General features: G+C 41.9%; 1 protein-coding gene across 25 annotated transcripts in view; it reads left to right on the plus strand.

Moving 5' to 3' along the window:
* Nucleotides 1–24,836, plus strand: part of DLG2 (discs large MAGUK scaffold protein 2) — a 1,980,468-nt gene that overhangs the window by 1,725,959 nt on the left and 229,673 nt on the right. Inside the window, exon 1 of one of the 25 annotated variants that reach the window (XM_032852948.1) lies at nucleotides 10,797–10,883. The exons of the other annotated variants lie outside the window; for them this stretch is intronic. Within the exon in view, the coding sequence (XP_032708839.1) occupies nucleotides 10,847–10,883 (37 nt within the window). The 5' untranslated portion in view covers nucleotides 10,797–10,846. Of the gene's footprint in view, nucleotides 1–10,796; nucleotides 10,884–24,836 lie in introns of those variants that run through there. 25 annotated transcript variants of the gene reach the window in all.

Consider the following 24,836-nt stretch of genomic DNA (forward strand, 5'->3'; position numbering starts at 1 on the left):
ACCATCTATAGAGAAGTAATTAGCCAGCATCAGGGTGCATTGGAATCACTTTGCTATACTCTGATTTACCCTTACATTGTTGTCTTCTCAGCATCATGAACTAAACATAGCTGTTCTTCAAGTTTGGTTGCTTTTTTCCCTCCTCCTTCTTCTTGTCCTTCTCCCTTTTTTCTTCTCCTCTCTTCTCTCTCTCCTTCATCTTCTCCTCCTCCTCCTCCTCCTCCTGGCACTTCCTCCTCATCCCCTCCTCTCCCCCGCTCCTTCTTTTTCTTCTTCTTTGCAATACTTTAGTTTAACAGGCACTTTAGAAAGTAACTACATTTTCAAAACTAGATGAAATGAAACAGGAGCAAATCATACGCATAATTGATTTTTGTTACTGGGATGTTTCAGCCTCTCTTTTATTTATTAACCCGTGCCATATGCAGAAAGAAATAGGACCTTTGTGAATACCATTGGTAACTAAAAAGTCAAATGCCAGTCAAACAGATAAATATCCAATCTTCAAAATAAATAAATGTCCAATCATCCCAAAGAAAGGTGTTCCAAAATGTCTGTCTTTGCAAGAGACCTCTGTACCTGAAAACACCTATCAGAATAGTTGTATAAAGTTGCCCTCATTTGGTTGGTCCATTTGGCTAATTAGTGAGTATGATGAGTTTTAAGAAGAATAAGAATAAAAACAAATATTTATATAGTATTATATTCTCCTTTGAGGACACTGACGGAACATCTAAGTAATCTGGCGTAGGGTACATGGCCAGACAGTGTAAGAGCTGAGACTTGAACTTGAACTGTCCAAGTATCTTTGCTAATCTTGATTAGTCAACAGTTTCATCTCCTGGACCTCAGTCTTTCTGTCTGTGAAATGAGTGGATCTCAAATTTGGGGGACTTTGTCTACTCAGAAAGGGAAAAACACCCTATGTCTCATTTCCCCCAATCATTCTCAAGTTCTAGTGGCAAACAAGCTGGTAACAAAGAATGTAACTGTAAAAACAAATCATGGGTATGGGGAGGGTTATGTTCGCATATGCTTTCACAAGAGAGATATATTTATACTTAGAAATGATTTATCTTTAAGAGAACATGTGTCTTGAAACCTAATTATGGGAAAAGATTAGGTCAAAATATAGCTAATTAATGTAAATTATGTATCATTAAGAGTTAATAAAATTATTAATAACAAATAGAAGGGGTGATGGTAAACCTAAGCTAAATTTATAATTAAAAGCAACAATGGTAGTAAGTGACAATGATGACCAATTGAAGAAAACGATGATGTAGTAGCTTGCTCCCAAATTTTAGGATTTCTACCTCTCTGCCTGTGCCATAGAAGCTGTGTGACATAGCCAAAGACCATATGGCAGCCAGCCTTTCTAGAGCAATACCAAATTAAAGTCCTTAATAAAGTCTCTAGCAACATGCTTATTTAAGTACCAAATTAACAATCCCTAATTCACTTAGTAGTTGCTAGTCAGCTGCTCTTGGTCCCGTTTGAAAACAAATATAAAATGAATTAAAAACAAATAAGAGGGGCGCCTGGGTGGCTCAGTGGGTTGGGCCTCTGCCTTCGGCTCAGGTCGTGATCCCAGGGTCCTGGGATCGAGCCCCGCATCTGGCTCTCTGCTCACCGGGGAGCCTGCTTTCCCCCCTCCCTGCCTGCCTCTCTGCCTACTTGTGATCTCTGTCTGTCAAATAAATAAATAAAATCTTAAAAAAAAAAAAACAAATAATGAAATTACAAGTGATTTACCTAAAAGAGCCAAAGAGAGTACGTGGCATGATTGTGATGCCCTCACCTTCCATTCCTCTCGTGAAACCACAGCTCACAAGAAACATATTTACTTTAAAATTCAGGGCACACGTGCACAAAATCTCTTACTATATTGGTGTGGTTTGAGCCCTGCACCAAGACGCCAGGACAAGCAGCTGAGTAGAAGCTAATTCCTAGGTTAAATTCTGCACACCTTGTATGATGCCCTGAATGTGTGTGGGCAGACAAATATGTATATTTATATGTAATTTAATTTAAAAATTAAAACTTCATGCACTGGGCACCTAGGTGACTCAGTGGGTTAAAGCCTCTGCCTTTGGCTCAGGTCATGATCCCAGCATCCTGGGATTGAGCCCCACATCAGGCTCTCTGATCAGCAGGGTGCCTTCTTCCCCACCCCCCACCCCCCCATGCCCCCCACCCCGTGCCTGCCTCTCTGCCTACTTGTGATCTCTCTGTGTCAAATAAATAAATAAAATCTTTTTTAAATTTTTCAAAAAAAATAAAACTTCATGAACTAATATTCTTGAACTTTGTGCAAAGCCTTCTGATATTTTCTACTCTTTTTTTTTATTTTTTTTTATTTATTTGGCAGACAGAGATCACAAGTAGACAGAGAGGCAGGCAGAGACAGAGAGAGAGAGAGAGGAGGAAGCAGGCTCCCTGATAAGCAGAGAGCCTGATGCGGGGGCTCGATCCCAGGACCCTGGGATCATGACCTGAGCCGAAGGCAGAGGTTTTAACCCACTGAGCCACCCAGGTGCCCCTCTACTCTTTTTTTTTTAAAGAAAAATATTGGTCATGATATATAATCAGTTGGTTTCACAACCCTCTTATGGGTTGTGATTTACAATTTGAAAAACACTACTCTCAAAGAATGTTGCCCAGATACATGTTCACTGTGACCTCCAAAAATAGCATGGGAGCTTCTTCTGTCTTAGAGATCTAAAGTTAGATCTTTTCCTCTTCACACACAAACTAAAGCACATTCCTTGGATGAATATGTTCGAAATTGTGGGTTATAAGAAAAGATGACAGGAATTGGGGATGGTGAGCCTGGAGGAAAGAAGTGATGGCAGTGGAGGGGAGAAAGAGGCCAAGAAAGTAAGTGGCAGTCCTCCAATATTTCAGTGGCTACCAGGGTAACCAGGTATTGGAGGGACTGGGCATTTATCTCTCACCTTTCAGGATGGATAGTCAGCCTGATGTGGGAAGGGTGTTATGGTTCGAAGCCGACAGCCAAGAAAGAATTCTTGAGACATCTTTGATGCAAAAAGGTGGTTTTATTAAAGCATAGGAACAGGAACCGTGGGCAGAAGGAGCTGCACTGGGGTCATGGGGAGTGGACCATTTTATACCTTCAAATTGGGAAGACTTTAAAGAGATAGCATAAGTCTGTAAGGAATTTTGGAAGCAAGGTTTCTAGGACCTTGAGAGGCTAGCTGTTGTTGGGAAAAGGTCATTTATTACCGTGTAATAAAACCTTAATCGTGAGACCCTTCAGATGTATATGGTGGACCATATGCTTGGGGGATGATTGCCAACATGTATCTGGGGGGGCAGGGGTAGAGATAAAGGAAGTTTTCAAAAGACTTTTTATATGTTGAAGTAGTCTTACAGAATCCTAAGGGGGCAGGAGAGGGAGGTTAGTCTAGGATTGCCTTTTGCCCTTAGCAAAGTGTCAACATCAAGGCAGTTGAATCCCTAGAGGAGTATCATCCTGCCCATTTCAAGGACTCATCAATGGTCTGTAGGTAGTAAGGAAATTTAATAATATCTCTTCTGCCTTTGTTTCCCACATCAAGCCTACTGAACATTTATTGAGGACCAGCTACTTGCCAGCTTCTGTGCTAGAGACGACCAATAGACTTATAATAGCAAATACAGTCAGATTATCTTCATGCAAAGAAACTACACTTTTCCAGTAATGGGACAGTCAAGTATGCCTGATAACTAATGCAAATCTTTATTTATGATCCACAGTATGAGAGATGATGAATTTTGTTAAGTTCTATTGATGGCTTTAGTGACACTGATAGCCCCTGTTTATCAAGGTATTTGATGTCAGTTTCTTAATGTTTCTACGTATTCGGTTTCATGCAGAAAGTGGTTCAGTTATGGAGAAGGAGACGCCCTCAGAAGGCGAGCTGCAAGCTTGCAAATGCAGACAAAACTTGTCCCACGGCTGCCTCTCCCATATTCTGCTCCCCAGATAAAACAGGAAACCATGAAAGAGCTTCCATCTCAACTTTAAAAGAGACTTTTTAGAATTCTAGCTTTAGACACTTTTTTCCTGAGGAAAAAAATCATTAAGCTTACTTTTATTTTAGATTATTCCATTTGCAAGCACACAGGATCATGAATACATAAATCTTTTCAATTTCTCACAAAGTCTGAGTAATGCAGTCTTGGTTTTATTGCCTTTGGGCTGTCACCAATCTCTTTTAAACTTTAAAAGAAATCCACTAGAACTTGTTCGTGATCCCCTTCATAGTACTGTATTCAAATTTCAGTGTTAAAGCTTGTATGGGGTTACCATGAGTTTAGTATTACATGTTCAAGTTATAGGAAACATATGTTGATTCGATATTAAATGGATTTTCGAAGTATAAAACCTACCATGGTAGTAAGAATTTGCCCAGTGTGAGAGACAGTCAAGAATAGTCCAAGTTCAGCAGGCGTTTGGTTGGAGTGAGGGAGATGTTACACAGAATTACCCTTGAGCTCCCTACCAACCTTGAGATTGTATGTTTTGCTTAAATGGTGATTTCACCCACCATTACTGGATTCTTTTCCAAAAAAGAGCTTTCTGTCCCTGCTTTCTGGAATCACATCCCAAAATACAAAATGACTTTTTCCTTAAATGAATGCATCTTTAAAGAATCACTTAGATTGGGCGCCTGGGTGGCTCAGTGGGTTAAGCCTCTGCCTTCGGCTCAGGTCATGCTCTCAGAGTTCTGGCATTGAGTCCTGCATCGGGCTCTCTGCTCGGCAGGAAGCCTGCTTCCTCCCCTCTCTCTCTCTCTCTCTCTCTACTCTCTCTCTCTGTGCCTACTTGTGATCTCTCTGTCAAATAAATAAAATCTTTAAAAAAAATAATAATCACTTAGATCTAAATTACTCAGTAAGTGCTATTTGGTCTCTTCTGACAACATTGCCACAGCAAAGTCAAATTGTAAATAATAATAACAAGTTACTAGTAATAATAATTACTAATAGTAAGTATCAAATAATAACAAAGTACTAATAACATCAGTAATTGGTTTTAAACAGCTAAAATTTATTGACTGTTGTGTGGCAGATGCTAGGCTAAGTGCTTTTAAGACACTAATTGAATGACAACTCTATCAGGTGGTACATTCTTTTTTCTCATTTATTGGGTAAGAAAATGGAGACAGCACCTAGATGAGGCAGAACTATACTGTGAAGTCACAGTATGCTAACTCCAACGAATACACTTGTAACTACTAGTTTATACATAATGACTATTATGTAAGTGTTTCTGACCCTTCCTAATGTCTGTTTAGTCATCTGAATTATTTGGCAATATCATAAATGTAATAGCTTAAGTATCCAGTCTTAAATGTTGAAATATTATGTCATAAACTTTCAACAAAGAGAAAATGGTTAAATAATTTATAATACATGTCTTCACTAAAGTTTTAAGGAATCATTAAAATGCTCTAGACAAAGAGCTTTTAGAACATAGGAAAATGTGTGCGGTTATAGAAAATGCAATAGTAAAGTGCAAATTTTTTTGTGTACGGTATGACCTCAGCTTTCTTAAAAAAAAATTCATGGAAGGAAATCACTAAAATACAATGATTGGCCTCAGATGGTGGTATCTATTTTGTTCAAATATTTGTTTCTTTAAAAAAACTTCTTTTTCCATAATAAATTTGCATTGTGTCTATGATTTAAAGAAAAAAGTTTTGTTTTATTTTTTGTTCTATAAAGCTATTTAATTGTCTCATACAAGTTGCATGGTTTCTGATTTGACATTATGGTATATAAAGTATCATGCTCTCTCTTCTTAAATGAAGATATATTTGAATGGTCAGGTGTTCATTTAGCGGTTAATGAATCTGTGTAGAAATGGGCAATACAGCTTCACTGTAAAGCATCTGATCACTAAGGTGTATAAAGTCTGCTGATTTTACTTTATCCAGAATGAAGTCTAAAAGCCTGGAAGTTCCATCTAATTGCCTACCGCTGAGTTCCTTATCAGCAGCACTGAGAGTGGCAATCTGGTATTTTTTGAGCTCACAGAGGATAGTGAAGACTGGTTAGGCTGATTTGGAGAACTTAAGGCAAAGTGATATGATTTATAGTCAGTCCTGCTAAACATAATCTGTCCCCAGGTCCCAGGGTGTCAGTGCTAGGCCTCAGGGGCTGAGGAAGCATAATTCCTTTATGACCAGGTATGATTAACCTGGGGAATTTTGGGATGTTTCTTTTTTAGGAAAGCTTGGGCTATCCCAGCTCAGAGGTTGTTATTGTTTGACATGTGTTTGGAAAACTCCACCCACCTCTTTTGTTGATTCATTCATTGTCACTTAAGTGCCACTGGAAACTTCTGCCACTTAAGGTCCCCTTTCCCCTTTTTGGCTTTGGATCTGAGTGGAAACTATGTAGCATCAGACTTTGTATTTAGAATCAGTTGCAGAATAACTTTTAATACTATCCTTTATGGCACTGAGTGAATAAGACTAGGGCAAAAAATTTGAGCCTTCTAACTTGATCTGTAAGAATGATGTACATACCTCTCTCGTGGATGGAACTGTTCCTAACCTAGCCCTGTCTAAAATACTTTATTCAGAGATGTTCATAGTAGAGTACCTTAGAAGCTACCCACCTGCAAGTCACAACGATCACTCCTGCGTTATAGAAAGAATGGAAATGAAGGCAACAACATTCTACTGACCTGAATTTATTCCTGGGCAAGTAACTGTAGAGTACTACTTTGCCATCACTGATACACAGGCTCTGAGGTCCCCATTCCCTTCAGGTTTAAGTTCATTCAAGTGGAAGAATGGGTTTCCAGGAACTAAATCTCTTTCATAGAGGAGGAGTTCGTGATTCAGGCTTAAACCAAGGGTGTTGCCATTATGACATAGACCATTACCGAAAATAAGGTAGGTTTGGCTCCTTGCCTCAGAGCTGTCAGATGTGCCCAGGGATTTGTGCTGTCCTTCGTATTTTAGTAAAGCCAGGCCATCAGAAATGCTACCTTGGGTCATACCAGTGGTAACTTCAGGTGAAGAAGGATCTAAAATTTTAGAGGGTGATATGAGAAATTCTGCAATAAGACATAGGCAGAAAGAGCCGGTTTGTCATTAACTCCATCTGTGAAGTTCAGGAAGATTCCCAGAGGCAGCAGTGTTTGAATGTGCCTAGAAGAATGTATGAAGTGAGTGGATGGAAGGGAAGAAAGAGCTTTCTGTGAAAAGTCACGAATTTTCATGGAAGAAGACAATGAAAAGAGAGGCTAACAGAAGAACAAGCTTGTGAAGCAGTAACATGCTTCACTAAAAATACAGGCTCCATGCTGTTGTTGATGAGGAGTTTGCAAAAGATTTTAAGAGAAGAGACAACATCAGGTGGCCATTTTATGAAGAGTTCTCTGACAGCTAGTTTATCTAATGCTTGGAGGGAAGGTGAGATTAGAGGGGAGAGACCCAGTTGGAGAGAGCTTCATTCATGCCAATGGCGGCAACAAAGAAGGATTTACAAACTACAGAGATGCTTTTAGAGGTAGAATTGATGGGATTTCTCCCATCAATTGATGGCGTTTGTGGGTGTCTTGTTAGATGTGGAATCAAGGTTTGAGGATGAAGTTTTTAGCTTAGATTATTAGGAAAACCGTGATGCCATTAAGCAAAGACTTTATGCCTGCTAAATCCATGATTTTTGTCTGAAACCTTCTCGAAACTATGGTATGACTTCAACTATCATATAATAGTTCTGTGGCATCTGCCATTTTTCACTTTCCAGAGCACTTCCTCTTATTTGATCTCATTAAATATGCAGTTTGACAGCTGAAAAACTAAAGTGAGTGATTCGGCTAAAATCATCCACCTGCATCTGCCCAAGTTGGGAATAAAACCAAGTCTCAGTTTTAAGTTTTAAAACAAATTCCAAATTTGATAGTCTTTCACCCCAGTCCCCTCACCCTTTTTTCTATTTCGCATGGAAGATACTAGAATCAGAAAGACTTTTGAGTAGCAGAGGAATCTGGGAGCTTTGGAAAAGCCATAGAGAAATCTTGGGAGTTCTGTGGAGGAAGAGGCAGCCAGCAGAGGGGCAAAAAGAAGCAAATGGCGATGAGCATTCCAGGCCTTCCACATGTCAGTGTTTGCATTGCTACAGTAAAAAAGCATCCTGTTGTATTAGTGTGCCTATAAACCTCATTACTGCACTCCACATTAGCCTAGGGTTGTGGGAGTGGAAGCTGGGGGGAAGGACCAGCTGGTGATGCCTGTGAATGACACTCAAGTTAGTCCTTGGGTCCCTCCCTCTGTGTATAGGGTCCTGGGTGGCTTACTAATCAGCATTACACTCAAAACCTGTCCTCCAGCAATCTCAACCTGGGAATGAGTAGATTTATTGGTCAGGTTAGGTGAGATTGTCTATGTAGAAGCTGTGAAAATAAGACTGCCAATTTGAACATGGAATCTCAATTTCACTGAGCAGAGGAAATGGAGGGTCTTGGTTCTTACAAACCCAAATTTCTCTACTAGAAAGAGAATCACTTCACCATGGTTGGAGACCTGTTTTGCTATTATCTTCTGTCCATGTGGGTAATTGGGAAGAGAGAAAACGCTGGTCTGAGATAAGACTGGCATTTGTGGGCATGAAGAGAGTTTTCATCTCAGGTGTCATTACTGTCTTTTTCAAGAAGCCAAAGGGGCAGTAGTTTCAAGATGCTTGGAGACATAGAAAGAGGATTCTTGATGAAAACTGCTCAACGCACTCTTTTAAGACCGATGTGCTGTCTGCCAGGATCCTCAATAATCACTTGCTCTAGGGATCAGCTCCCACTTGTGACTGACTGACTTCAAAATGGTGGTCAAATACTTGTACTTAATAGAGACATGATCTGTGATTGTTCAGCTCTCATCCTTCTGGGAGGTTTCATTGATTATCTGTCTTCCTGCTTAGACTCTCAGCTCCTGCCTCAGGGACTCCTGATTTCAGCTTGCTCCCTTGTCCTACAGAACTGTGATTAGCAGATTCAACAGCTAATTGTAAAGTAAATCAGGAGAATACTGCTCTTTTTTTTAAATTTATTATTATTTTTTTAGATTTTATTTGTTTGACAGAGATCACAAGTAGGCAGAGAGAGAGGAGGAAGCAGGCTCCCCTTTGAGCAAAGAGCCTGATGCAGGCCTCGATCCCAGGATTCTGGGATCATGACCTGAGCTGAAGGCAGAGGTTTTAATCCACTGATCCACCCAGGCACCCCAGGAGAATACTACTCTTAACGAACATTCATTTATTTTTTACTTTTCTTCCAAATGTTTTTGTATGTGGAGGGGGAGAAATCCACACTGAAAAAGGCCCTCCCACACCCATAGGTGTGATTTAAGTGGACCCTGTTTAGTTTCATGACCCAGCCTAAAACCTCTGAGACTCTCACAGCTTTCAAGCCTGTCGGGGTAGCTGTTCTGTCAAGACTTCTTGAAAGTGTTAGTGATAATTCCATTTTATCCCCGAAAACCACTTTGAACATCTTTTAAATCTTCAAGCAATTGAGCAGATTCAACCCCTCAGTTCCGTTTTCCTAGTGATAATTTGTTTCTGATGAATACACGTACAGCAGGTTTTTTAAATTAAACATTTACACTGAAATGCCTCCCCATCTTAGGTGAGCTTGATTGATTCTTATTTGAGTTTTTAAAATCATCATTGGATTTTCTAGCTTGGGCACTTTAAGTTTGCCATAGGAAATGACAGGGAAAAATAGTAGGTGGTTTCCATGGCCACCACACGGCTGACTGAGGGAGAAACAGACAGGGTAGGGGAACGGCGCCATACTAAACTGAACTGCAATAATGATCAGTAGTTCAGAGAGGAAATTTAAGCATCTGGGCTCCACTTAGCAACGATCAATCAATCAATACATGAACAGCAATATCTGCACTGTGGTTTCACATTTATATCCTGTACCTATAAAATACCCAAACAAAAAGGAAATTGCAACATATATAAAAATTAAGTCATTAAGCACATTTGAAAAACACTTCTAGGTTAGAATAAAAATTATCCCGATTTCCAAAGTTCAGCTATTCCTCCTGAAATACCAGGAAAAACTTTCAACAGCAAGGTCTTGAGCTTAGTTAGTATTAGGACTTTTTTCAGTTAAAACGGAATGCGAAAAGGGGTTGAGTTCTCAGATTGGAGGGACCTCGTTTCTTGATTTGGTGTTGCCACACAAAGAGGTAGAGGGTGAATTTGCTTCCTTAAACCCTCTCTTTCTACTCTTTTCACCTAAAGGCTCACTGAAGCAGGCATTTCCTGACCCAGGGGAGCCGGCAGACTCCTGCCTGCTGACCTAAGACTGGACCTAAACAAAGAACTTTGTTTACTCTCTTCTACATTTTAAAAGAAGATACCAGACCAACACTTCCGTGGTGGCATTTCAAACACCAGCAGCTCACTAGAGGTGGGGACGGGATTGGTGGTGAGAAGTCTTCCAGCCTCCCTTCAGCAGGCTCCCCCGGCAGGCAACCGCCTCCTCCCCTTTTCCAGGGCTAAGGTCTTCTCAGCTGAGAAGAGAAAGAAAAAGCTGAGGGAAACATCTGGAAAGTGCCTCGTTACTGCTTTAAAAGGACGGCCAGGAGAAAGTAATCCCATCTCTTAAATTGGCCCTTTTGTGTTGCAAAGCATCTCAAACAAGCTCTGCCAGTAGGCTGAGAAGGTGGCCCCACCTGCCTCACTCTGAAGAGGCTTTGGCCACAACTCAAGATCCGCAGGAGTGTGTGCTGGGAGGGCGGAGTTAGACCCCGGTACTACTCAGCCTGGCCCGGAGGAGGGGAGCAGAGCTGAATTTGGGAAGCAGCTCCCTGCTATGCTGGAAACTTCTGGAAACTGGCTAAGGAGCTGCGGTGAGAATCATGCTACTTTTATCAGACCCATTTCTCTTGACAGGCCCGTGGGGAGTCGGGGCCATTAAAAGGAAAAGAGGAGGGCAGGTTCCCCTCCCTTTCCCTTCCTAGATCAGCAGTGCCTGCCACTTCTCAGCACCCACTGCTTGCAGACGTCTTAAGGCTGCTGTTTTCCTATCTGCTGCTCTCCGTGGTCTAAAGGAACTGCATGCAGTTTATCTTCCCTTCCTCCCCGTCAGTGCAGCCGCAAACCCACACTTCATGAGCTTAATTAATCACTGGTCACCTCCTAGTAAGTCTGTCTCATGTGAACTGCCAGACTCTTGCTACTGTGTCTCACGGACAGAAATTGAGGAAAGTGAATTTCTTGCTGCTGATCTAAATGGGTTCCAGAAATGCCTGGATCCACACTGATTTCAGATCAGATAATTAATGTATACACATTCTGTTGAAATAGCCAGAGCCTGCTGAGGCAAAGTGCAGTTGGAACGCAGGGAGGTAGGCTGGTACGTGTCTGAAAGAACCAATAGACTTTGGGGTTGAACTCTCCTTTCACCAATTACAAACTATACAGCCTTGGGAAACCACTGAACTTGGTGCCTTCAGTTTTATCATCTGTAAAAATGGAGTTATATTACTAATTTAACAAGGTTGTTTAAAGTTTCGTAGTTGCATGTGGAAAGCTGCACTCCAGGACCTTCTAAGGGACAAAGACCATGGTTGCCTTATTTGGGGGTGTACATGTTATTTGTTAACAATCTTTAGCTTAGTAGCTAAGAATGTCAGCTCAAATCACCCTCTTGATTTCTAAGCAGGATTTCTAACCTTCGTGGTTAGTTTAGATTATCTGAGTAACGTAAGCCTGTTTCCACAGCTGCAAAATCAATGGTAATAATAGTAACTATTTCCTGGATCTATAAGGATTTGAAGACCTAATGCTTCGTATGTAAAGCTAGCACACAGCAGATACTCAGTAAATGTGAGCTGCTGTTGTAAAGCAGGAATCTGACTGTAGAGCTAGACAGTTGGCATCCCTAGATGAAATTCATTGTTGTTGTTGTTGATGTTTTAAATGCAGAGGTTGGACAAGATGAAACCTAAGGGGCCTTCTGCGTCCTAATGTCTGTGTTCCTAAGTGCAGCCACAAGCCTATCATATAGACCCACACCTTCCTTGGCAGGGGCCATAAATAAAAAATTGAAACCTATCTTTTGTTGGGAACCCAACATAATCTATGTTTTGGACTTAAAAATCACAGCCAGAGCATGAAGCTGGATGCCTCATTTCCTATGCTACCATGACTTGATTTCCTTACGAACACACATTTTTACAGCACCAGATGCCACTTTGCACGTCTGGACTTTGAGGACAGAGAGATTCTCATTCAAACACTTTGCACTAGTTTTAAGAAACTTTATGCACACAAGATGGCTGAGAGCCGTATTTGTTAGCTTTTCCAGTTTCGGTGTTATTTTTGAAAAGGAAACTTAACCTGTAGGTCTGCATTCTGATGGCAGTTAATATGTATCTGGCAGTACAACTGGGCTGTTAGCACCCAGTTTAAAAACCAGCCCAGAGTCACTCCTCCCCACTGCCTCTGGGGTGAGGAAGTAGACTTGCTGGGCTGGGAGATTTGCATTCTCTTCAGATGTTGGGCTTCCCTAGTCAGCACCATCTTTGTTACTTTATTCTCTCCATCCCCCCCACCCTCCAACCAAATCTGCCTTCCACAATTCTTCTAAATCCCTTTTGGGTGCTCTGAGGTAGGCTAGCACCCCCATTAAGGGTAGAACAGTTGATTGCAGGTTTTTTAGAATTGTTTGCTGTAAGACCACCCAGAAAATAAGGACTGTGGTGGGGTTTTTTTGTTTTTTGTTTTTTGTTTTTTTTTTAATATTTTACTTATTTATTTGACAGAGATCACGAGTAGGCAGAGAGGCAGGCAGAGACAGAGGAGAAAGCAGGTCCCCTGCTGAGCAGAGAGCCCGACGTGGGGCTGGATCCCAGGACCATGGGATCATGACCTGAGCCAAAGGCAGAGGCTTTAACCCACCGAACCACCCAGGTGCCCCAAGGACTGTGGTTTTTGATGCCTGGTACCTAATACAGGCAGTCTTTGCTCGGCATGGTAGTGTGAGACCGTCAACATGACATCTTAATAACGATCAATCGTGAAAACTCTCATTGTGACCTCTTAAATTTTTTTTCAAAGTATTAACAACTCTTTTTGTTGGTTACAAAAAATGGGGAAAAAAGTAAAACAAATGTTTGTTCAGTAGGGTGTTATTTGAAGTATTAGAAATGTTGAAAATTTGATTTCTTTGCAAAAGAGTCATTCGAATAGCGCTTGCCTTTTTCTTCTTGCTGCTCATAGAACACGATAATGGAGCAAGCATCTTTTCTCTGCCTTGGCAAAGTGTCCTATGTTTTTCTAATTCTGAATCAGCTTTCAACTTTTCATCCTTTTCACATTCGATGTTCTAAAATATCTCTGAAAGTTCCTTTGATGTGAAGTTTTTCCCTCTGAAACGTCTTCATCCTTTTTCACCCCAACCACTTTCCACCTTACGTTCTGAAGTGTGCCCTTACGAGGTTCCTCTGGCTGCATATCTGTCCTTTCTCAAAGGGGGCAGTGCGGACTGCCTGCTGTTAGCTGTATCTTCTGTAATTCCACTGTTCCGTGTGAATTTCACTTCCATTACCACTTTCTCTTTGTGCTGTGCCCTCATCTTTGTTGGCAAGTTCCCTCTTTCAGTTATCCACTTTGGGAAAATGTCTGTGTGTTTATTACTAGGACACAGGGAAGCAAAATGACTATATGCTTTGCTGTCTGTGTGTGAATGGAACAACAGGTGTGCGGTGACCCATGACCGATACACTTTGAGAGAAGTGACATGGTGGTCACCGATGGTGGTGTGCATCTGTTACTACATAGTGATTTGTGGACCGGAGCAAGTTTTCACTTTATTCACCCACAGTAAATATACCACGATAATCAAAATTTGAATTATGTTGTTAGGGAACAGGTCTTACTTAATTAAATCATACTAATGGAAAACTGGGCATTTTGAAACCATGCAAATGCAAAACTGCTGTTAGTTGCTCAATAATAAACGTTTGTTGAATGATTGCCTGGGCTCAGGCAGTTACACTGACCTTGTTCTGCAGTCTCAGTGTCCTAACAGCCTTGCTTGCGGCTCTGCCCCATCTCCTCCTTCCTGTATAATATGTTCACAGTAGCAGGTAAAAATGCAAGTCTGCTAAAAGCTGGCTTCGAATAAGTCCTTGAACTCTGAGCCTCATGCCTCTTGGGCTAAAGGTCCAGCTCCTTGGGGTGCCTGGGTAACACAGTCGGTTGAACACCCAACTCTTATTTTTAGCTCAGGTGTCAATCTCACGTCTGGCTCTGTGCTTAGCATGGAGTCTGCTAGAGATTTCCCTCTCCCTGTGCCTCTCCCTCTGGTGCTCACTCTCTCTCAAATAAATAAATCTTAATAAAAAATAAAAAAAATAAAGGCCCATCTCCTAGCTACCGTTTTTAAATCACACTTCTCCTTGAGTACCCAACCTCAGTTCTAAAACGGACTAATCTGATCAACAGATTGACACTGTAAATGTGGAAAGGACTCTCAGGCTCCCAGGGTTCTTTCTTTACCTGAAAGGGAGGGATCAGCATTTTGCAAAGGAGGACTTTTTTTTTTTTTTTTTTTTTTAAAGATTGATTTTTCAGAGAGAGAGCAAGCATGTGGGCGGATGGAAGGTCTGAGGGAGAGATTCTTTTAAGCAGACTCCCCACAGAGAGAGAAGCCAACAAGGGTCTCAGTCCCACAACCTATGAGATCATCACTTGAACTGAAACCAAGGGTTCGACGCTTAACCAACTGAGCCACCCAGAAGCCCCTTCTGAGGCCTCGTGAGTCCAGCCTTCACTAGGGGTGCTGAGACTTAGGCAGTAGGAGAGAAGGGTCTTGTGTCAGTAGAACTTCTCTGGCCTTCTTATCTCACTAAAATCCAATAATCAAGAAAATCCTAAAATCTGCTAATTAACAAAAAAGTGGAGGAGACCTGGGAGAGGGACTCAAAGGTAACCCTAGCCTTCGATCTCAGGGAGTTTACATTCTCACATGGGCTATGAATTCTGGACACATATAAGCAGAAACAGCGGTGGTTACCAGCACTGGTCTTTTCTGATCTGGGTTCAGTGCGGGTTCTGCTACTTCCTACTTCAGTGATCTTTCCCAAGCTATCTAGGCTCTCCAAAACTCACTTCTCTTTCTGTAGACTGTAGTAATTATCTCCCAGCGTTTCTGAGAGTCCTGAACATATTAGGACACATTTAAAGTAGGATCTTTTGTAGAGTAAGAGCTTGGGAACCAGGAATGATTTTAATTACCGAGACACAATTCAGGTGGATGTCATTCGTTTCAATAAGACCGTCTTGTCCACAGGGTGCAGGGTCTGAGGGTACGATACAGATGGAATGTGATAGAAGTTACCCAGCCTGTTCATTAGAGCCCAAAGACTAAGACCTGTGTTTTCTCCTGCCTCCTTATTGATTGTCAGTTGCTGGTTGGGAATCTGTATTCTACCCTGCCCTTGCAGAGTCAGACCCCTAAATTCTTTTGGAATATGTCTTTTGGGTATGTTCAGAAGCCTCTTCAAAGCTTTTAAGAACAAGATGCTCGAGTCACACAGTGGTAGGGCCCTGCTTGCTCCTCTGCTCCCAGGACAGCCTCTCCTGGAATGAGCAGGTGGCCGCGGGGGCATCCCTATCGGGTTACCCTGCATCCTCACAACCATTATGCAGACACTTGGAGACTTTTTGAGAGAAGCACTAAGTCACTGTTACACTTGACTGCTGACTGGGCAGTGGCTCTGGGTTTTGGCTGTGTGAGTCATTTAAAAGAGTGTAGATCCTCCCAGGGATTTTGCCTCAGTATATGTGGAGTAGAAATGAGGCACCTGCTTATAAAAATGTTTCCTGGGTGAGGTGCCGGCAGAGCTGAGAACTGCTGTTCTAGTGCCCGTGGGTGCCGGTCTGAGATCAAAACGAGCTCTGCCTGCAGTTGGCTGGCCGTGAATGTGACCTCTTGCCCGGGGACTAGCATGGCCTGGGAGCTGCAGGCTGGCCTTGTGGTGTGTCAGAACTTGGTGGCTGTGGATCCGTTTTACCCCAGGGCAACAGTTCTTCAGCACTGTCCCCTCCTCCTGACTGAACTTTTATAACTGTTGCCTAATTGGCCTCCTTGATTTCACCTCCTTCTCTGAAGCCTCTGTTCCGCTCCACTTTGTCAACAAAGCCCTCTTGCTAAAATGAGAATTCCATTGTCACCCCCCCCCAACCCGGATCAGCATTTCTGAAGGTCTTCATGCATATTGTTTTCCTGCTGGAACTTCCCAATTAAAAGTAATAGTATTACTTTCATAAATAACAAAATGTTTATTTGAATATCTGTTATTTGTTAGGTCCTGTGCTAAGTGTTCTACACATGTCTGAGAGACTCTAAGCCTCTTAGAAGCCCATTCTAAGACCTGCTCTGAGAAGACTTCCCCATCCCCAGCTGCCCAAGGGCTGAGTAAGCTGCCCTTTCCTCTGGGCCCCTTGGATTGCTAGCAAGAAGTTCAGTGTATTGCATTGTAATTTGCAACTGAGGATTCAGCTTTCTCCCAGGGGCACAAAATCTAGGACTTTGTAATCCCTTGAGCAGAATAGGCCACCAGCAGTCATGGGCTACCAGGGGGACTGAGGGAAGCAAGTCTGGGGCCAAATCATCTTCGATCGTAAAGAAAATTCTGGGGGCACCTGGGTGGCTCCGTTGTTAAGCGTCTGCCTTGGCTTACCTTGTGATCCCAGGGTCCTGGGTTCCAGCCCCGCCCCGAGTTGGGCTCCCTACTCAGCAGGAGGCCTGCTTCTCGCTCTCCTACTCCCCCTGCTCTCTCTCTCACTGTGTCTCTCTCTGTCAAGTAAATAAATGAAAATCTTTTAAAAAAAGAAAAGAAAAGAAACACCTGGCTGCACATTGTTCGCTTGACAGTGGATGAGTAGCTGTAATAGTCTTATCATTTGTGGGCACAGAAAAGATGTATCCGAAAGACTCTGCCTTTGCACAAGCAGTGTGTTGTAGCTTTTGGCTCCCAGGACGTTCCGGACCGCAGCAGTTGGAAAGACTGCCTAACTCTGGGCTCAGCAGACCGGACCTCCCACTACAAGTGGCACATCGTGGGTTAACTTTGTTTGCTACCGCTGAAGGGCTGGATTGCTTTGCCTCATCTGTTAGGAAGGCATTTCACCAACAAACTAATGAAAGGCAGTGCATTCTTTTTGTGTGCCCCCTTTTTGTTGTTAGCCCTGTGTTTTTACAGGCAGAGACTATAATCAGCTGTCATGATAGCTATAATCAATTAGCTTATGGGCTGTTTTTTTCCATCTGGACTAATTGAATAGTTGCTTTTGTTTTTATTTTTGTTTTCCCTCTCTACCCATTCCTGTTACTATAGAACCATGTCACTAAGCCCCCTTAACACCATCAGCTACTCCCCTCTCTCTCTCTCAGCCTTAAGATGTGGCAGTGACCCATTCATCTGCAGAGAGATTCACATCTGCATTAATATTGAGGAGTTACTTATTTGAAAAATATGTGGAAGTGGAAAGCAAAAATTAAACTCATTGGATGAGATATTTAAATTTAAAATCCTGGCAATTGCCTTCAATCAACTTGTATTGGTGTTTGTGTTGTTCGGAGCTGGCTGTGCAAATCATGTCTTCTGTAGCTTCAAAGGAAAAATCTAGGACTTTCTAATGTAGAGAGAGGTAACCTGCACTTCCTTCAAAAGATGGGAGCTCCGCTGCACTGAAAAAGGTTAAGCAGAGTATCAGATTAGTAGAATTAAGGGGAGAGAGGTGATGGGCACCAGAAAAGATTTGTTTCTGTTGAAGCTGAGACATTTCTTGAATAAACCACAGAACAGAGATGCTTCTCTAACAGTAAACTTAAGAGCATGGTTAGCAGAAAACTTTTGAGTTGGGCAAACATTTCAGCAAACATTTTTTGCATGCCTATATAACTCCAGATCCTCAGTGAGGACAAAAAGGAAAGTAAGATGTAGACCCTGCCTTCAAGGAGCTCAAAGTCTAGTAGAAGAAGAAAGATTCACAACATAACAAACACTGGGGTGTCTGGCTGGCTCAGTCAGTAGAGCATGAGACTCTTGATCTTGGAATTGTGAGTTGGCACCCCATGATGGGTATAGAGATTACTAAAAATAATAATAATAATAATAATAAATAACCTTTAAAAAAAACACTACACAGCATTAAAGATGGCACATAATGGCAAAAGGGAAGAAGTGGAATTAGAGAAAGAAAACATAACTTTCCCAAAACCTTTTGTATGCTCAAAAGGAAATCAGTCCTGACCCCTCTCTTCAGGTTCCTATCTGCAAAATGGGTATAATCATGCCAGTGACCTAATTCTTTGTGGAATGCATTTTGAAGAGCAGTTAGAAGAGCCTTTGAGCTGTTTATACACCCCTAACGATACCTATTACATAAATTCCATTTAAAAAAAAACAATACATTTAAAGCAATGCTCACTGAAGCATTCATTGCTATCCATTTTATAGAATACTCACTAAGGGATCTTGAAGTTCTTGTAGAAATTAGAAAACTAAGTGGCAGTATTAATTCCACTGGTTAGGTAGGGAAAGCCAGGACATGAGAGTAAGGGACCTGGCCAAGGACCCCAGGACCTGCTCTCTCACTTCTTTGTCTCTGTGCTTGGGGACCTGACTATAGATTTACTGATACATGGTTTTCTTCTGCCGAGAATTAAAAACAAAAACCAAACAAAATAAACAAAAACTGTGCTTTTGCCTTTGGAGATGGAATTCTTTTCATGGAGTTTTAAAATGCATTCAGCAGATCTTCACTGAGGATCGGCTGTGTGCCGGGCATGGCAGAGACATTGGAGGGCCAATCAGACAGTCTGCACCTTCACAAAGCTTAGAATCCAATTATGGGGTAGCAGTGCAGTGCAATCACGGAGGTCTTACAAGCTGCATTTCACTCAGCTTGACAAAACAATCTGAGAAGCCTCTTGCCAGAAAAAAACGTCAAAGCTGAGCTGTGAAATTTTGAGGAATTAGTCTTGAGGAGTAGAAAGGAAGAAGAGTAAGAAGAAAAGTAGGACAGCAAGAAGGAGCACTCAGCCTGTCTTAGGAAGTAGTTCAGTGGGCTGGAATCGAGACCCATGTGTGATGGAGTCTGGATTGTTAAGGAGGGCCCAGATCACGGAACGCTTTTTGTACCCAAGCTGGAGTTTGACCTTTAATCTGAGGGCTCTGGGGCCAGTTAAACGATTTTAAGCAGATGTGACAGGAGCAATATTGCCATTAGGAAAAAAAAAAAAAATCACTTATCTCTTCTGTGAGGAGAATGGACAATTAGGGAAGACAATTATTGAGAAGACAGGGATGAAGGTTGTTAGTGTAAGGGGTGGGCAGGTAAGCTGTAGGTCTCAGGGGGCTGCTCTCACTGCTCTCTTTCGAGGGCAACACTATGAGGATTATACTCATGGTCATTCTCAGACCTTTTGAACACAAGGACTCTCTCTTCAACTGCCTGAGAGTGGTTGTATTTTTAGATTTTGTTGATAGAGCTAATACTTAATGATACAGTAATATATTGAATTAAATTTAAATGAATGCACATTTAGTCAACAGGGCAACCTATGTACATTTAGCATTAGTAGGACATACTTGTAGGAGACACTATTTTTTTCAAGATTTATTTATTTTATTCTTAAATTTTTAAAAATATTTTATTTATTTATTTGAAAGAGAAGGACAGAGAGTGAGCTCATGAGAGGGTCAGAGGGAGAGAGAATCTTCAAGCAGACTCTTGGCTGAGCACAGAGCCCAGTGGGGCTTGATCTCATGACCCATGAGATCATGACCTGAGTCAAAACCAAGAATTTGAGGCTCTGCTGATTGAGCCACCCAGGTGCCCCAAGATTGATTTATTTATTTTAGAGAGAGGGAGAGGGGTAGAGGGGAGGGAAAGAGTAGAGGAGGAGGAAGAAGAGGAGGGAAAGAATGCCAAGCAGATTCTGTACTGAGCATGGACCCAGCCCTGAGCACAGTCCAACCCCAGCGCCGCCAGTACCCCCACCCTACACAGGGCTCCATCTATCCCACCACCCATGAGATCATGACCCCAGCAGAAACCAAGAGTTGGGCACTCAACAGGAGAGACACCCAAGTGCCCCTGAAGGAGACTTGATCAATTCAGTCTATAGAATGTTTGGTGCCCTGTTGGTTTGAGGATTCTTTGTTAAAACACTAAGCATTCTAGTGAGTATTTGATCCTTAAACTTGAACCCAGAGGCAAGGAGGATTTAGAATTGTAGTTATCAGTAGTTAGTATGTTAACTAATTCTTTTGTAGTGTTGATAGGTATTGTTTGTTGAGTTTACTGTAGCCAGCAGCCTTACAGTACCACTTCATTTTAGTAACTGAGAAGTTAGTAACAAGGTTTGGTTTCTGATTGATATTACTTCAATACCTCCTGGGGTTTAATGGATTGAATGGTTCTGTTTGTTTGTTTATTTTTTAAAGATTTTATTTATTTATTTGACAGAGATCACAAGTAGGCAGAGAGACAGGAAGGAGGCTCCCCACTGAGCAGAGAGCCGGATGTGGGACTGGATCCCAGGACACTGGGCTCCTGTCCTGAGTCAAAGGCAGGAGCTTTAACCCACTGAGCCACCCAGGCACCCGGATTTAATGTTTGAATTCCAATTCTACCACTGTGATTTGGGGCAAATTATTTAATCAATAGTAGTATCTGTTTCCTTATATATAACTATACAGTTACACTAAACATGAAAAACACTAAAAATCAGTTTAATAAAATGTGAAGATTAAGAAAAAGGAGAAATAAAATTGAGGAAGAAAGAAAGGGACTAAAATGTAGGCAGAATGCAGAGGAAACAGGAAGAAAAGAAGATAAGGAAGGGATAAAGGGTGAAGAAGGCATGATGGGAAGATAATTTATTAAAAGTTAAGGTTTTAAACATCCATTATCTACTTTAATAATGATTTAACTCCATGTGGCATATACCCATTGGGTATAGTTATATTTGTGTTTCCTGTTTTTAATTTTAAAGATCAACCAAGGGATACCTGGGTGGCTCAGTCGTTAAGCAGCTGCCTTCAGCTCGGATCATGATCCCAGGGTCCTGGGATGGAGCCCAGCATCAGGCTCCCTGCTCAATAAAGAGCCTGCTTCTCCCTCTCCCACACCCCCTGCTTGTTCCCTCTCTCGCTGTGTCTCTCTCTGTCAAATAAATAAATAAAATCTCAAAAAAAAAAAAAATCAACCAACTATTTGTTTTGTTTTATTGCTTAGGAATCAAGTTGCTCTGTATATGTGGCTTCAGTAGAAAAACCCTTATGACTCACATGTATTTGACCTAATAGTACATTTTCAGGTCCACTCTAGCAACTTTACTTACTCCACACTTTGTGATCCTCTAGAGGTGAATCATCAATCCAATACCCGAGTTAAAAGACATCTGTGTTCTTAGCTAATGCTCTCTTCAACCTTGCACATTTTCAAGTGCTCTGGCAAATGCTGTGTGCCCCAGTCAGAAAACAGTGCTGTCAGCCAGCAGTTGATGGAGCAGGTGCAGAATTACAGAAGATGCAGTTGCCACAGTACTGTAGAGAGAGTTTCCTAAAGTGTTCCTTGGAGTTTATCCATCTCTTCTTTTTAAAGCATATTTATCATTGTGTATTAAAATCTCCAGTAAAAGCCTAATGGATTAAACTGGAATAATTTATCTTGTGAAAATACATTCCTTACACCAAGTTACCAGATAACCACACCCTTTGGCCTGGATTTCAAGGCCTCCATGATCTGGTTTTAATTATCATTTCATTTTTTTTTCTTCTTGTTGCTCTTGTGGGGACATGAACCCCACATTTAAATATTTCCATCAGCCTGCCCCTGAAAAATACTTTCGCATGCCAGTACTCAAGTGCTCCTGTGTCTGTTGTTTTCTTGACTCTGGGAATCCCTCTTTTATGCAAACCTCACCCATTTTTCAAGTCTCGTTTCAGGTCCTACTTTTTCTGACCATTCCAAGTTCAGATGACCTTCTGAATTCTGCTACTGTGGCATTGTGATTTCCACGGAAAACTTAAGGATCTAGAGTTGGGATACCTTTGTTCAAATCTTACCCTGGAGATGTGATTTTTTTTTTTTTTTTTGCCTTCTTTGGACAATTTCCTAATCATTAAGAAGAGAGATAATATCTTAAAGGTTGTGAAAAGGACTAAAGCAGAAAAACTGGGTGAAAGCGCTATGAAACTGGTATCATAATCTTGCCTAGTATATTTAATTATTGTTTCCATTTTACATGGTCATTAGCAATTAGACATATTTAGTGAACATTAAATTCTTTAAGATTTTTATTGATTTATTTGACAGAGAGCACGAGCAGGCAGAGTGGTAGAAAGAGGGCGAGGGAGAAGCAGGCTCCCTGCTGAGCCGAGAGCCCCATGTGGAGCTCGATCCCAGGACCCCGGGATCGTGACCCGAGCCGAAGGCAGTTGCTTAATGGACTGAGCCACCCAGATGCTCCGTAAACACTAAATCCTTAAAAAGAAGAATGCGTTCATTCTCTATCAGGGCTTCCCAAATGTTAATGTGCACACGAGTCACCTGCGATCCTGTCAAGATGCAGATGCTGATTCATTAGCCCTGGGATGGAGCTTGAGCTTCCATATTTCTAAGGTGCTCGTCTATGGACCATACTTGGATTAGCAAGTATGGTCAACCCAGATACAAAGGCGAACAATAGTAACACCCATGCTCTCAGTCTGCCCTCTCTGGCTGCAGTCTAGACATGGGATTTGCACAGTGACCTTCTCCCCAGTGTCCAGCTTCGTTTCTGTGTTTATAGCTTTCTTCACAACTGCAAAAGCCGGCTAGCTTGGTACATAGCTTGGTCACACATAGCTGTTAGTCAGCTTGGGGTGTCAAATGCAGTTACCTCAGAATAAATAGAAATTCCCCAGGAAACTTGCGGGGCTCCCACAGGGTGAACTTGATGTACTCTGAGGTGCCTGCTACATGACGGGAGTGAAGTGACTCACTTGACGTCAAGTCACAGACAGACGTCATCTCGTTACCTAGAAAGACCTTATGCAGCTAATGAATCCACGGAGGTGTCTAAATGAGGAGACACAGTGGGCGGGTGTGTATTCGATCAACCCTCAGTAGTACAGAGCCTCCACTGGCCAGAGTGGCCACCGCATTTACAGACCCTGCCCCACGTGATCTTCCCTTTAAACATTTTATCATTTTGACCTTTGGGGAGTTGTCAGTCTTCTTTATCTAATTCGTCACACATGCATTGGGCAAGAAAGCCTGAGTATCTGTTTTGAATGCCTGGTTTCATTGCACAGTTCCTACAGGTGTGTGGGTGTGGATGGGGACTGCTGAGGCCATGGTTTTGCAGCTAGGCCCACTCGCCCTCTAGCTCTGGGGACTTGAGGCCTATGACCTAGTCTCAGCCTTGGGTTTGCCATTTGTCCAAAGGGGCTGTTAGAAGAAATGAGATAGTCTGCATTAAATGTCTAACACAGCCCCTAGCATAGTTAGTGCTCACACACATTGGTTATGTCTGTTATGTTATCAGTGACAGTTACTGGCTTACTTATAATGCTTCACTAATGTAATACTACACTTTAGTCCTTTTCCTGTGGCAGAAACACATAACATGAAATTTACCATCTTAACCACTTTTTAAAAAATTAGCATATAATGTATTATTTACTTCAGGAGTACAGGTCTGTGAATCATCAGTCTTAAACAATTCACAGTGCTCACCGTAGCCCATACTCTCCCCAAAGTCCATAACCCAGTCACCCTATCTCTACCCCCCCACACCCCCCCGCAACCCTCAGTTTGTTTTGTGAGATTAAGAATCTCTTATAGTTTGTCTCCCTCCTGGTCCCATCTTGTTTCATTTTTTTCCTCCCTTCCCCCAATGACCCTCTGCCCTCTTAACCACTTTTAAGTGCACAAGTCAGTAATGTGAAGTACATTCGTATTGTTGTACAACAGATCTCTAGAACTTTGATCATCTTGCAACCTAGAAATTCTCTATCTGCTAAAAACTAATTCCCCTACTTCTTTCCCCTCAGCCCCTGACATTTTGTTTTTATTTGTGCAGTATATGGACATGAATCCATTCTGTATGCCCTCAGCTTCCAGTTACTGCTAGAAAAACACGTAGAATTTGAAGTCAGAAAATTTAGATACAAAACTAAGCCTTGGATTACGGTAACTATGTGATGTCCTTGTACCAATTACAAGCTTTGATTATATCACCCATATCTGCAAATAGGTACACGTTGCATGAACTGCATTATTGTTAATTAGTCTCTAATCACCCCTGCTCTTTCCAATACTCCTCTTCTATGTTCCTAAAAATCGTCCATCTTAGCATTTGGCATGTTACACTGAAATTATCTGCCTTATGGGTGTTCCCCTTGAGTAGACAAAAGTGCGTTGTGGGCTGGGGTTAGATGTTAATTCAAGCCTTATTTAGCATGTATGAGACCGGTTCAGGACACACTATACACTTTATATTCCTCTCTCATCTGCTTTCATGTGCTCCCAGGAGCCCCATTTTCATCATGTTGCAATCCTCTTTGTTTCACACCCTTCTGTAAAAACTCTTGGCGAAATGCCCTCACAATAATGATCGCTAAGGAAGAATAGACCAATCCAGCAGAGCGTCGACAGCAATAGGGTAAAATGCAAAGGTTGAAAAAAGAAATCCTACCCAGATATTTTAGACTGCATCTGCCCTTTTAAAATCTACTTACTTATGCATATTACTTTCTCCCGTTTCCTCTGCCAGGTGTCTGGAGAGGTCAAGA

Source organism: Lontra canadensis, unplaced genomic scaffold, assembly GCF_010015895.1.
Source record: "Lontra canadensis isolate GAN:19392208 unplaced genomic scaffold, GSC_riverotter_1.0 scaffold7, whole genome shotgun sequence".
Classification (NCBI taxonomy): Eukaryota; Metazoa; Chordata; class Mammalia; order Carnivora; family Mustelidae; genus Lontra; species Lontra canadensis.